The sequence below is a fragment of the Scyliorhinus torazame genome, chromosome 5 (genome assembly GCF_047496885.1).
Source record: "Scyliorhinus torazame isolate Kashiwa2021f chromosome 5, sScyTor2.1, whole genome shotgun sequence".
NCBI lineage: Eukaryota > Metazoa > Chordata > Chondrichthyes > Carcharhiniformes > Scyliorhinidae > Scyliorhinus > Scyliorhinus torazame.
The window spans coordinates 134,635,341-134,649,236 of NC_092711.1; the positions used below are offsets into that span (position 1 = coordinate 134,635,341).

General features: G+C 51.4%; 1 protein-coding gene across 1 annotated transcript in view; it reads left to right on the forward strand.

Annotated features, from left to right (window-relative positions):
• The first annotated feature begins 1,245 nt into the window (after nucleotides 1-1,245).
• LOC140419822 (ubiquitin carboxyl-terminal hydrolase CYLD-like) overlaps nucleotides 1,246-13,896 on the forward strand; it is a 234,610-nt gene continuing 221,959 nt past the window's right edge. The window contains exons 1-2 of the mRNA XM_072503845.1: nucleotides 1,246-1,328; nucleotides 4,875-5,378. Coding sequence (XP_072359946.1) covers nucleotides 4,929-5,378 — 450 coding nt within the window. The 5' untranslated portion in view covers nucleotides 1,246-1,328; nucleotides 4,875-4,928. The remainder of the gene's footprint in view (nucleotides 1,329-4,874; nucleotides 5,379-13,896) is intronic.

The following is a 13,896-nucleotide window of genomic DNA, read 5'->3' on the forward strand; positions in this document are numbered from 1 at the left end:
ATCCAAACCCCTCGATTAGATTCCAGTCTGTAACTCACTCCCGGGTATCTGTTATTCTATATATAAACCACCCAAACCCCTCGATTAGATTCCAGTCTGTAACTCACTCCCGGGTATCTGTTATTCTATATATAAACCACCCAAACTCCTCGATTAGATTCCAGTCTGTAACTCACTCCAGCGTATCTGTTATTCTATATATAAACCACCCAAACCCCTTGATTAGATTCCAGTCTGTAACTCACTCCTGGGTATCTGTTATTCTATATATAAACCACCCAAACCCCTCGATTAGATTCCAGTCTGTAACTCACTCCCGGGTATCTGTTATTCTATATATAAACCACCCAAACCCCTCGATTAAATTCCAGTCTGTAACTCACTCCCGGGTATCTGTTATTCTATATATAAACCACCCGAACCCCTCGATTAGATTCCTGTCTGTAACTCACTCCCAGGTATCTGTTATTCTATATATAAACCATCCAAACCCCTCGATTAGATTCCAGTCTGTAACTCACTCCCTGGTATCTGTTATTCTATATATAAACCACCCAAACCCCTCGATTAGATTCCAGTCTGTAACTCACTCCCAGGTATCTGTTATTCTATATATAAACCACCCAAACCCCTCGATTAGATTCCAGTCTGTAACTCACTCCCGGGTATCTGTTATTCTATATATAAACCACCCAAACCCCTCGATTAGATTCCAGTCTGTAAATCACTCTCGGGTATCTGTTATTCTGTATATAAACCACCCGAACCCCTCGATTAGATTCCAGTCTGTAACTCACTCCCGGGTATCTGTTAACCTCTACAGTCCCTCTCTTGTTCCCTGACCTGCAATCCCTTCATTCAATTGTACATCGTAGCAGGAAATGCAGCTCAGAAGTCTGAGAGACGGTTGGTGCATGGGTTAATAAATTGCATGTTGGTTGATAGGTGGGCTGCCTTCCCCTGGGCTTGTCCTTTTTTATTTTTGGCCGGTACCAACCGTCCTTCCCCTTTAAGGGATTTCCCCATCCCATGGGGCTTAGGGGAGGGGTGGTGCGAGCGGTTGGGGATTTCCATCTGAAAAATGATCTATAGAGTTGCCCCACCTTCTCTTCTGCCATTGGTTACGGTGGGTGGCCCGCCCCACTTCTCATTGATTGGAGCCCTTGCTGACCAAACTGTGGGCGGGATCTGCCTTCTTCCTGGTTGCTCCATGGGTCACGCCTCCCCCCCCCTCTTACCTTCTCAATATAAGTTTAAAAGAAGACTTTAACTTTCCTAATCGTGTAACCGGTGGCTACCGCTTTGAGAGAGGTGACCTGATTGGGAGGGTGGGTGAAAAAAACGAGAGGAAGGGGAAAGCCGGCAGGGGTGGGTTGGTGTTGTGGGCGGGGGGGGAGGGGGGGGGGGCGCGCATTGTCGGGCGAGAGGGGAAGGAGTCCCCTTTTGTGCGGGGAGGGAGAACGAGGGGAAAAGTGTGCGCGACGAGATCTCCCCTCAGCCCCCGCCGTCAGCTAGCAGGTAACGCCACGTTTCCTGTCAACTCTCTCTCTCCCTCCCTCGCTGGGTTAGTGTTGGGTGGTGTGGGTGTGTAGTGTGTGTGTGTGTGTGTGTACTGGCGGGGATGGGTCCTGCAGTCAGGTATTCCAGGAATCCCCCTCGTTTGAATGTTTGTGTGTTTTCCGTGTTTGGGCGAGTTCGGATAATGTTTACCTGTCTAATACCTGGAATGGGCGGTTGTCTTATGAAGGAAGCTTGGGACAGACCGATCTTGTGCTCACTGGAGTTTTGTCGTGGAGATGGCGGCGTTGGACTGGGGTGAGCACAGTACGAAGTCTTACAACACCAGGTTAAAGTCCAACCGGTTTGTTTCGATGTCACTAGCTTTCGGAGCGCTGCTCCTTCCTCAGGTGAATGAAGAGGTCTGTTCCAGAAACATATATATAGACAAATTCAAAGATGCCGGACAATGCTTAGAATGCGAGCATTTGCAGGATTTCGCAAGTCCAGGCCAGATGGTGGGGGATGAATGAAATGCGACACGCCGGGACCTGGGATTCATGTCGCATTACATTCATCCCCCACCATCTGGCCTGCGAAATCCTACCAACTGTCCTGGCTTGACACAATTCACACCTCTTTAACCTGGGGTTACCCCATCTCTGGATCTGTAAAGATTTAATCACCTGCTAATGCTCGCATTCCAAGCATTGTGTGGCATCTTTGAATTTGTCTATATATATGTGTTTCTGGACAGACCTCTTCATTCACCTGAGGAAGGAGCAGCGCTCCGAAAGCTAGTGACATCGAAACAAACCTGTTGGACTTTAACCTGGTGTTGTAAGACTTCTTACTGTGATCACTGGAGTTTAAAAGAGGAATTTGTCGCCCATCATTGCCCATAATTCTATTGACTGGAGTCCTTTGTGGATATGAAATGAAAAAAATGAAATGAAAATCGCTTATTGTCACAAGTAGGCTTCAAATGAAGTTACTGTGAAAAGCCCCTAGTCGCCACATTCCGGCGCCTGTTCGGGGAGGCTGGTACGGGAATTGAACCGTGCTGCTGGCCTGCCTTGGTCTGCTTTCAAAGCCAGTGATTTAGCCCACTGAGCTGAACCAGCCTCTTACGGGTACAATAGATGAGGGCGAACCTGTGGATGTGGTGTATTTGGACTTTCAGAAGGCCTTTGATCAGAGGGCAGAATGAAAACACATGGGATAGAGGGTTATGTATTAGAGTGGATCGAGAACTGGTGCACGGTGGCACAGTGGTTAGCACTGCTGCTTCACAGCGCCAGGGTCCCAGGTTCGATTCCCCGCTGGGCCACTGTCTGTGCGGAGTCTGCACGTTCTCCCCGTGTCTGTGTGGGTTTCCTCCGGGTGCTCCGGTTTCCTCCCGCAGTCCAAAGATGCGCGGGTTAGGTGGATTGACCATGATGAAATCGCCCCTTAGTGTCCAAAGTTGTGCAGGTTAGGTGGGGTTATTGGGATACAGGGATAGGTTGGGGAATGGGCCGAGCAAGGGTGCTCTTTCAGAGGGCTGGTGCAGATTCGATGGGACAAATTACCTCTTTCTGTACTTCAGGGTTTCTATGGCTCGAAGGAAACAGAATGAGAATAAATGGGTCATTTTCTGAGTGGCAAGCAAAGAACAAAGAACAAAGAAATGTACAGCACAGGAACAGGCCCTTCGGCCCTCCAAGCCTGCGCCGACCATACTGCCCGACTAAACTACAATCTGCTACACTTCCTGGGTCCGTATCCTTCTATTCCCATCCTATTCATATGTTTGTCAAGATGCCCCTTAAATGTCCCTATCGTCCCTGCTTCCACTACCTCCTCCGGTAGCGAGTTCCAGGCACCCACTACCCTCTGTGTAAAAAAACTTGCCTCGTACATCTACTCTAAACCTTGCCCCTCTCACCTTAAACCTATGCCCTCTAGTAATTGACCCCTCTACCTGGGGAAAAAGTCTCTGCCAGCCACTGTGCTGATGCCCCTCATAATGTTGTAGACCTCTACCAGGTCGCCCCTCAACCTCCTTCGTTCCAGTGAGAATAAACAGAGTTTATTCAACCGCTCCTCATAGCTAATGCCCTCCATACCAGGCAGCATTCTGGTAAATCTCTTCTGCACCCTCTCTAAAGCCTCCACATCCTTCTGGTAGTGTGGCGACCAGAATTGAACACTATACTCCAAGTGTGGCCTAACTAAGGTTCTATACAGCTGCAACATGACTGGCCAATTCTTATACTCAATGCCCCGGCCAATGAAGGCAAGCATGCCATATGCCTTCTTGACTACCTTCTCCACCTGTGTTGCCCCTTTCAGTGACCTGTGGACCTGTACACCTAGATCTCTCTGACTGTCAATACTCTTGAGGGTTCTACCATTCACTGTATATTCCCTATCTGCATTAGACCTTCCAAAATGCATTGGCGGGAGGGGTCCCGCCTGAATCAGTGCTGGGCCCCAAGCTGTTTACGATATTTATAAATTACCTCAATGAGGGAACCAAATGTAACATTCCCAAGTTAGCTGACAACACCAAAACTGGGCGGAATTGTGAGGAGGTTGCACAGAGGCTTCTAGCTGGCTTGGATAAGTTGAGTGAGTGGGCAAACAGGTGGCAGATGCAGTACAATGTGGCGAACTGAATTTATACACTTCAGTGTGAAAAACAGAACGGAAGAGTTTGATTTAAATGGTGATATATTGGTAAGTGTGGATGTACAAGGGGCCTGGTTGTCCTTGTACACCAGTCAACGTAGAAGCGGCTCGGCAAGCGGCGAGGTAGGCAAATGGTATGTTGGCCTTCATTGCACGAGGAGCTGAGTTCAGAAGTAGAGATGGCTTACTGCAGTTACACTGGGCCTTGGTGAGACCACACCTGAGGTATTGTGTGCAGTTTTGGTCCTCCCTACCTGAGAAAGGGACTGCTTGCCACAGAGGGAGTGCAGCGGAGGTTCACTAGGCCGATACTTGGTTGGCAGGAGTGCACTACGAGGAGAGATTGGTTCGAATGCGGCATTGAGATGGAGGAACGTCCCTGAACATGTCGCACTCCCGCGCCGAGAATCTATGTTTCCCGGTGGGGTTGACTCTCTATCCTGGCTGACAATAGGCCTCACGAGCCAAACATGGCCTGTAGGCCGAAGTGCTCGTGGGCAAATCCCATCTTCCTCCCCTCCCCCACTCGGCAACACAGCAGGAAGGAGGAATTGTGAGTAGGGGCGGAGGGGATGAAGGAAGAGGGGCAGGGTAGGTCTGGTGAGGAAGAAAGGAGGGAGGGATGGGGAAAATTACAAAAAGACGAAAGGAATTAAAAGCAGGGGCATTGTTTTCAAATGAATTCTCTCTCTTTTTTTCCACAGCCTTCCAAATTCACGCCCTCCCCTCCCTGCCCCTCACCCCCACTCACATTCAGGATGGAGGCTACGATGGGGAGTTCCAGACCGGAAGGACGCCTCTGCATCTTGATCAACGACTGGCATTCCGGTTCGTCAGTAGTGGCCAAGGGAAGCCTGCTGACGGGGGCAGGGGCAGAGACCGCCCAGGAATCAGGCCGCCCGGCAGGCAGGAAGGCTCCGCTGAGGCTGCGGGGCCTGGACACGGGCCAGGCCCTGCTGGTGGAGGAGAGGGAGGTGAGGTGGCTGGAGCGGACGGCCTTCGAGCTTCTGGAGGGGGTGAGCGACCCCGAGAAGAGGCTGGCTCTGTCAGCCAACAGGCCGTGGCTGGCCTGGGCCGAGGGCCTGACACCCGGCGCGAGGGTCCGCGTCAGGATGAGCTCCTCCTCTGAGGAGCGGGCCCAGGGTGTAGTCCGTTACCGAGGACCCGTCAGCAAGCATTCCGGAGTATATTTTGGCATCGAATTCCTGGTAATTGAGCGTCCTTTATGACTTTAGGGAATTTGGTTCACAGAGAAGGGGGACAGAGAGACACCAGTCAGTGTACAGATATCTCCCTGAGAGAGAGGGGACTGAGAGACACCAGTCAGTGAACAGATATCTCCCTGAGAGAGAGAGAGGGGACTGAGAGACACCAGTCAGTGTACAGATATCTCCCTGAGAGAGAGGGGACAGAGACACCAGACAGTGTACAGATATCTCCCTGAGAGAGAGGGGACTGAGAGACACCAGTCAGTGTATAGATATCTCCCTGAGAGAGAGAGTGGGGACAGAGAGACACCAGTCAGTGTACAGATATCTCCCTGAGAGAGAGGGACTGAGAGACACCAGTCAGTGTACAGATATCTCCCTGAGAGAGAGAGGGGACTGAGAGGCACCAGTCAGTGTACAGATATATCTCTGAGAGAGAGAGGGGACTTAGAGACACCAGTCATTGTACAGATATCTGCCTGGGAGTGAGAGGAGAGTGAGAGCCACCAGCCAGTGCACAGATATCTCCCTGAGAGAGAGAGAGGACTGAGAGACACCAGTCAGTGTACAGATATCTCCCTGAGAGAGAGGGGACTGAGAGACACCAGTCAGTGTACAGATATCTCCCTGAGAGAGAGGAGACTGAGAGACACCAGTCAGTGTACAGATATCTCCCTGAGAGAGAGGGGACTGAGGGACACCAGTCAGTGTACAGATATCTCCCTGAGAGAGAGGGGACTGAGAGACACCAGTCAGTGTACAGATATCTCCCTGAGAGAGAGGGGACTGAGAGACACCAGTCAGTGTACAGATATCTCCCTGATAGAGTGGGGACTGAGAGACACCAGTCAGCGTACAGATATCTCCCTGAGAGAGAGGGGCCTGAGAGACACCAGTCAGTGTACAGATATCTCCCTGAGAGAGAGGGGACTGAGAGACACCAGTCAGTGTACAGATATCTCCCTGAGAGAGAGGGGACTGAGAGACACCAGTCAGTGTACAGATATCTCCCTGAGAGAGTGGGGACTGAGAGACACCAGTCAGCGTACAGATATCTCCCTGAGAGAGAGGGGCCGGAGAGACACCAGTCAGTGTACAGATATCTCCCTGAGAGAGAGGGGACTGAGAGACACCAGTCAGTGTACTGATACCTCCCTGAGAGAGAGGGGACAGAGAGACACCAGTCAGTGTACAGATATCTCCCTGAGAGACAAGGGACTGAGAGACACCAGTCAGTGTACAGATATCTCCCTGAGAGACAAGGGACTGAGAGACACCAGTCAGTGTACAGATATCTCCCTGAGAGAGAGGGGACTGAGAGACACCAGTCAGTGTACAGATATTTCCCTGAGAGAGAGGGGACTGAGAGACACCAGTCAGTGTACAGATATTTCCCTGAGAGAGAGGGGACTGAGAGACACCAGTCAGTGCACAGATATCCCCCTGAGAGAGAGGGAACTGAGAGACACCAGTCAGTGTACAGATATCTCCCTGAGAGAGAGGGGACTGAGAGACACAAGTCAGTGTACAGATATCTCCCTGAGAGAGTGGGGACTGAGAGACACCAGTCACTGTACAGATATCTCCCTGAGAGAGAGGGGTGTGATAGACACCAGTCAGTGTACAGATATCTCCCTGAGAGAGAGGGGACTGAGAGACACCAGTCAGTGTACAGATATCTCCCTGAGAGAGAGGAGACTGAGAGACACCAGTCAGTGTACAGATATCTCCCTGAGAGAGAGGGGACTGAGGGACACCAGTCAGTGTACAGATATCTCCCTGAGAGAGAGGGGACTGAGAGACACCAGTCAGTGTACAGATATCTCCCTGAGAGAGAGGGGACTGAGAGACACCAGTCAGTGTACAGATATCTCCCTGAGAGAGTGGGGACTGAGAGACACCAGTCAGCGTACAGATATCTCCCTGAGAGAGAGGGGCCTGAGAGACACCAGTCAGTGTACAGATATCTCCCTGAGAGAGAGGGGACTGAGAGACACCAGTCAGTGTACAGATATCTCCCTGAGAGAGAGGGGACTGAGAGACACCAGTCAGTGTACAGATATCTCCCTGAGAGAGTGGGGACTGAGAGACACCAGTCAGCGTACAGATATCTCCCTGAGAGAGAGGGGCCGGAGAGACACCAGTCAGTGTACAGATATCTCCCTGAGAGAGAGGGGACTGAGAGACACCAGTCAGTGTACTGATACCTCCCTGAGAGAGAGGGGACAGAGAGACACCAGTCAGTGTACAGATATCTCCCTGAGAGACAAGGGACTGAGAGACACCAGTCAGTGTACAGATATCTCCCTGAGAGACAAGGGACTGAGAGACACCAGTCAGTGTACAGATATCTCCCTGAGAGAGAGGGGACTGAGAGACACCAGTCAGTGTACAGATATTTCCCTGAGAGAGAGGGGACTGAGAGACACCAGTCAGTGTACAGATATTTCCCTGAGAGAGAGGGGACTGAGAGACACCAGTCAGTGCACAGATATCCCCCTGAGAGAGAGGGAACTGAGAGACACCAGTCAGTGTACAGATATCTCCCTGAGAGAGAGGGGACTGAGAGACACAAGTCAGTGTACAGATATCTCCCTGAGAGAGTGGGGACTGAGAGACACCAGTCAGTGTACAGATATCTCCCTGAGAGAGAGGGGTGTGAGAGACACCAGTCAGTGTACAGATATCTCCCTGAGAGAGAGGGGACTGAGAGACACCAGTCAGTGTACAGATATTTCCCTGAGAGACAAGGGACTTAGAGACACCAGTCAGTGTACAGATATCTCCCTGAGAGAGAGGGGACTGAGAGACACCAGTCAGTGTACAGATATCTCCCAGAGAGAGAGGGGACTGAGAGACACCAGTCAGTGTACAGATATCTCCCTGAGAGAGAGGGGATTGAGAGACATCAGTCAGTGTACAGATATCTCCCTGAGAGAGAGGGGACTGAGAGACACCAGTCAGTGTACAGATATCCCCCTGAGAGAGAGGGAACTGAGAGACACCAGTCAGTGTACAGATATCTCCCTGAGAGAGAGGGGACTGAGAGACACAAGTCAGTGTACAGATATCTCCCTGAGAGAGTGGGGACTGAGAGACACCAGTCAGTGTACAGATATCTCCCTGAGAGAGAGGGGTGTGAGAGACACCAGTCAGTGTACAGATATCTCCCTGAGAGAGAGGGGACTGAGAGACACCAGTCAGTGTACAGATACCTCCCTGAGAGAGAGGGGACTGAGAGACACCAGTCAGTGTACAGATATCTCCCTGGGAGAGAGGGGACTGAGAGACACCAGTCAGTGTACAGATATCTCCCTGAGAGAGAGAGGGGACTGAGAGACACCAGTCAGTGTACAGATATCTCCCTGAGAGAGAGGGGACTGAGAGACACCAGTCAGTGTACAGATATCTCCCTGAGAGAGAGGGGACTGAGAGACACCAGTCAGTGTACAGATATCTCCCTGAGAGAGTGGGGACTGAGAGACACCAGTCAGCGTACAGATATCTCCCTGAGAGAGAGGGGCCTGAGAGACACCAGTCAGTGTACAGATATCTCCCTGAGAGAGAGGGGACTGAGAGACACGAGTTAGTGTACAAATATCTCCCTGAGAGAGAGGGGACTGAGAGACACCAGTCAGTGTACAGATATCTCCCTGAGAGAGAGGGGACTGAGAGACACGAGTTAGTGTACAGATATCTCCCTGAGAGAGAGGGGCCTGAGAGACACCAGTGAGTGTACAGATATCTCCCTGAGAGAGAGGGGACTGAGAGACACGAGTCAGTGTACAGATATCTCCCTGAGAGAGAGGAGACTGAGAGACACCAGTCAGTGTACAGATATCTCCCTGAGAGAGAGGGGACTGAGAGACACGAGTCAGTGTACTGATACCTCCCTGAGAGAGAGGGGACAGAGAGACACCAGTCAGTGTACAGATATCTCCCTGAGAGACAAGGGACTGAGAGACACCAGTCAGTGTACAGATATCTCCCTGAGAGACAAGGGACTGAGAGACACCAGTCAGTGTACAGATATCTCCCTGAGAGAGAGGGGACTGAGAGACACCAGTCAGTGTACAGATATTTCCCTGAGAGAGAGGGGACTGAGAGACACCAGTCAGTGTACAGATATCTCCCTGGGAGAGACGGGACTGAGAGACACTAGTCAGTGCACAGATATCTCCCTGAGAGAGAGGGGACTGAGAGACTCCAGTCAGTGTACAGATATCTCCCTGAGAGAGAGGGGACTGAGAGACACCAGTCATTGCACAGATATCTCCCTGAGAGAGAGAGGGGACTGAGAGACACCAGTCAGTGTACAGATATCTCCCTGAGAGAGAGGGGACTGAGAGACACCAGTCAGTGTACAGATATTTCCCTGAGAGACAAGGGACTTAGAGACACCAGTCAGTGTACAGATATCTCCCTGAGAGAGAGGGGACTGAGAGACACCAGTCAGTGTACAGATATCTCCCAGAGAGAGAGGGGACTGAGAGACACCAGTCAGTGTACAGATATCTCCCTGAGAGAGAGGGGATTGAGAGACACCAGACAGTGTACAGATATCTCCCTGAGAGAGAGGGGACTGAGAGACACCAGTCAGTGTACAGATATCCCCCTGAGAGAGAGGGAACTGAGAGACACCAGTCAGTGTACAGATATCTCCCTGAGAGAGAGGGGACTGAGAGACACAAGTCAGTGTACAGATATCTCCCTGAGAGAGAGGGGACTGAGAGACACCCGTCAGTGTACAGATATCTCCCTGAGAGAGAGGGGTGTGAGAGACACCAGTCAGTGTACAGATATCTCCCTGAGAGAGAGGGGACTGAGAGACACCAGTCAGTGTACAGATATCTCCCTGAGAGAGAGGGGACTGAGAGACACCAGTCAGTGTACAGATATCTCCCTGGGAGAGAGGGCACTGAGAGACACAAGTCAGTGTACAGATATCTCCCTGAGAGAGAGGGGACTGAGAGACACCCGTCAGTGTACAGATATCTCCCTGAGAGAGAGGGGTGTGAGAGACACCAGTCAGTGTACAGATATCTCCCTGAGAGAGAGGGGACTGAGAGACACCAGTCAGTGTACAGATATCTCACTGAGAGAGAGGGGACTGAGAGACACCAGTCAGTGTACAGATATCTCCCTGGGAGAGAGGGGACTGAGAGACACCAGTCAGTGTACAGATATCTCCCTGAGAGAGAGAGGGGACTGAGAGACACCAGTCAGTGTACAGATATCTCCCTGAGAGAGAGGGGACTGAGAGACACCAGTCAGTGTACAGATATCTCGCTGAGAGACAAGGGACTGAGAGACACCAGTCAGTGTACAGATATCTCCCTGAGAGAGAGGGGACTGAGAGACACCAGTCAGTGTACAGATATCTCCCAGAGAGAGAGGGGACTGAGAGACACCAGTCAGTGTACAGGTATCTCCCTGAGAGAGAGGGGATTGAGAGACACCAGTCAGTGTACAGATATCTCCCTGAGAGAGAGGGGACTGAGAGACACCAGTCAGTGTACAGATATCCCCCAGAGAGAGAGGAGACTGAGAGACACCAGTCAGTTTACAGATATCTCCCTGAGAGAGAGGGGACTGAGAGACACCAGTCAGTGTACAAATATCTCCCTGAGAGGGAGAGAGAGGACTGAGAGACACCAGTCAGTGTACAGATATCTCCCTGAGAGAGAGGGGACTGAGAGACACCAGTCAGTGTACAGATATCTCCCTGAGAGACAAGGGACTGAGAGACACCAGTCAGTGTACAGATATCTCCCTGAGAGAGAGGGGACTGAGAGACACCAGTCAGTGTACAGATATCTCCCTGAGAGAGAGGGGACTGGGAGACACAAGTCAGTGTACAGATATCTCCCTGAGAGAGAGGGGTGTGAGAGACACCAGTCAGTGTACAGATATCTCCCTGAGAGAGAGGGGACTGAGAGACACCAGTCAGTGTCCAGATATCTCCCTGAGAGACGAGGGACTGAGAGACACCAGTCAGTGTACAGATATTTCCCTGAGAGAGAGGGGACTGAGAGACACCAGTCAGTGTACAGATATTTCCCTGAGAGAGAGGGGACTGAGAGACACCAGTCAGTGCACAGATATCCCCCTGAGAGAGAGGGAACTGAGAGACACCAGTCAGTGTACAGATATCTCCCTGAGAGAGAGGGGACTGAGAGACACAAGTCAGTGTACAGATATCTCCCTGAGAGAGTGGGGACTGAGAGACACCAGTCAGTGTACAGATATCTCCCTGAGAGAGAGGGGTGTGAGAGACACCAGTCAGTGTACAGATATCTCCCTGAGAGAGAGGGGACTGAGAGACACCAGTCAGTGTACAGATATTTCCCTGAGAGACAAGGGACTTAGAGACACCAGTCAGTGTACAGATATCCCCCTGAGAGAGAGGGAACTGAGAGACACCAGTCAGTGTACAGATATCTCCCTGAGAGAGAGGGGACTGAGAGACACAAGTCAGTGTACAGATATCTCCCTGAGAGAGTGGGGACTGAGAGACACCAGTCAGTGTACAGATATCTCCCTGAGAGAGAGGGGTGTGAGAGACACCAGTCAGTGTACAGATATCTCCCTGAGAGAGAGGGGACTGAGAGACACCAGTCAGTGTACAGATATCTCCCTGAGAGAGAGGGGACTGAGAGACACCAGTCAGTGTACAGATATCTCCCTGGGAGAGAGGGGACTGAGAGACACCAGTCAGTGTACAGATATCTCCCTGAGAGAGAGAGGGGACTGAGAGACACCAGTCAGTGTACAGATATCTCCCTGAGAGAGAGGGGACTGAGAGACACCAGTCAGTGTACAGATATCTCCCTGAGAGAGAGGGGACTGAGAGACACCAGTCAGTGTACAGATATCTCCCTGAGAGAGTGGGGACTGAGAGACACCAGTCAGCGTACAGATATCTCCCTGAGAGAGAGGGGCCTGAGAGACACCAGTCAGTGTACAGATATCTCCCTGAGAGAGAGGGGACTGAGAGACACGAGTTAGTGTACAGATATCTCCCTGAGAGAGAGGGGACTGAGAGACACCAGTCAGTGTACAGATATCTCCCTGAGAGAGAGGGGACTGAGAGACACGAGTTAGTGTACAGATATCTCCCTGAGAGAGAGGGGCCTGAGAGACACCAGTGAGTGTACAGATATCTCCCTGAGAGAGAGGGGACTGAGAGACACGAGTCAGTGTACAGATATCTCCCTGAGAGAGAGGAGACTGAGAGACACCAGTCAGTGTACAGATATCTCCCTGAGAGAGAGGGGACTGAGAGACACGAGTCAGTGTACTGATACCTCCCTGAGAGAGAGGGGACAGAGAGACACCAGTCAGTGTACAGATATCTCCCTGAGAGACAAGGGACTGAGAGACACCAGTCAGTGTACAGATATCTCCCTGAGAGACAAGGGACTGAGAGACACCAGTCAGTGTACAGATATCTCCCTGAGAGAGAGGGGACTGAGAGACACCAGTCAGTGTACAGATATTTCCCTGAGAGAGAGGGGACTGAGAGACACCAGTCAGTGTACAGATATCTCCCTGGGAGAGACGGGACTGAGAGACACTAGTCAGTGCACAGATATCTCCCTGAGAGAGAGGGGACTGAGAGACTCCAGTCAGTGTACAGATATCTCCCTGAGAGAGAGGGGACTGAGAGACACCAGTCATTGCACAGATATCTCCCTGAGAGAGAGAGGGGACTGAGAGACACCAGTCAGTGTACAGATATGTCCCTGAGAGAGAGGGGACTGAGAGACACCAGTCAGTGTACAGATATTTCCCTGAGAGACAAGGGACTTAGAGACACCAGTCAGTGTACAGATATCTCCCTGAGAGAGAGGGGACTGAGAGACACCAGTCAGTGTACAGATATCTCCCAGAGAGAGAGGGGACTGAGAGACACCAGTCAGTGTACAGATATCTCCCTGAGAGAGAGGGGATTGAGAGACACCAGACAGTGTACAGATATCTCCCTGTGAGAGAGGGGACTGAGAGACACCAGTCAGTGTACAGATATCCCCCTGAGAGAGAGGGAACTGAGAGACACCAGTCAGTGTACAGATATCTCCCTGAGAGAGAGGGGACTGAGAGACACAAGTCAGTGTACAGATATCTCCCTGAGAGAGAGGGGACTGAGAGACACCCGTCAGTGTACAGATATCTCCCTGAGAGAGAGGGGTGTGAGAGACACCAGTCAGTGTACAGATATCTCCCTGAGAGACAGGGGACTGAGCGACACCAGTCAGTGTACAGATATCTCCCTGAGAGAGAGGGGTGTGAGAGACACCAGTCAGTGTACAGATATCTCCCTGAGAGAGAGGGGACTGAGAGACACCAGTCAGCGTACAGTTATCGCCCTGAGAGACAGGGGGCTGAGAGACACCAGTCAGTGTACAGATATCTCCCTGACAGAGAGGGGACTGAGAGACACCAGTCAGTGTACAGATATCTCCCTGAGGGAGAGAGGACTGAGAGACACCAGTCAGTGTACAGATATCTCCCTCAG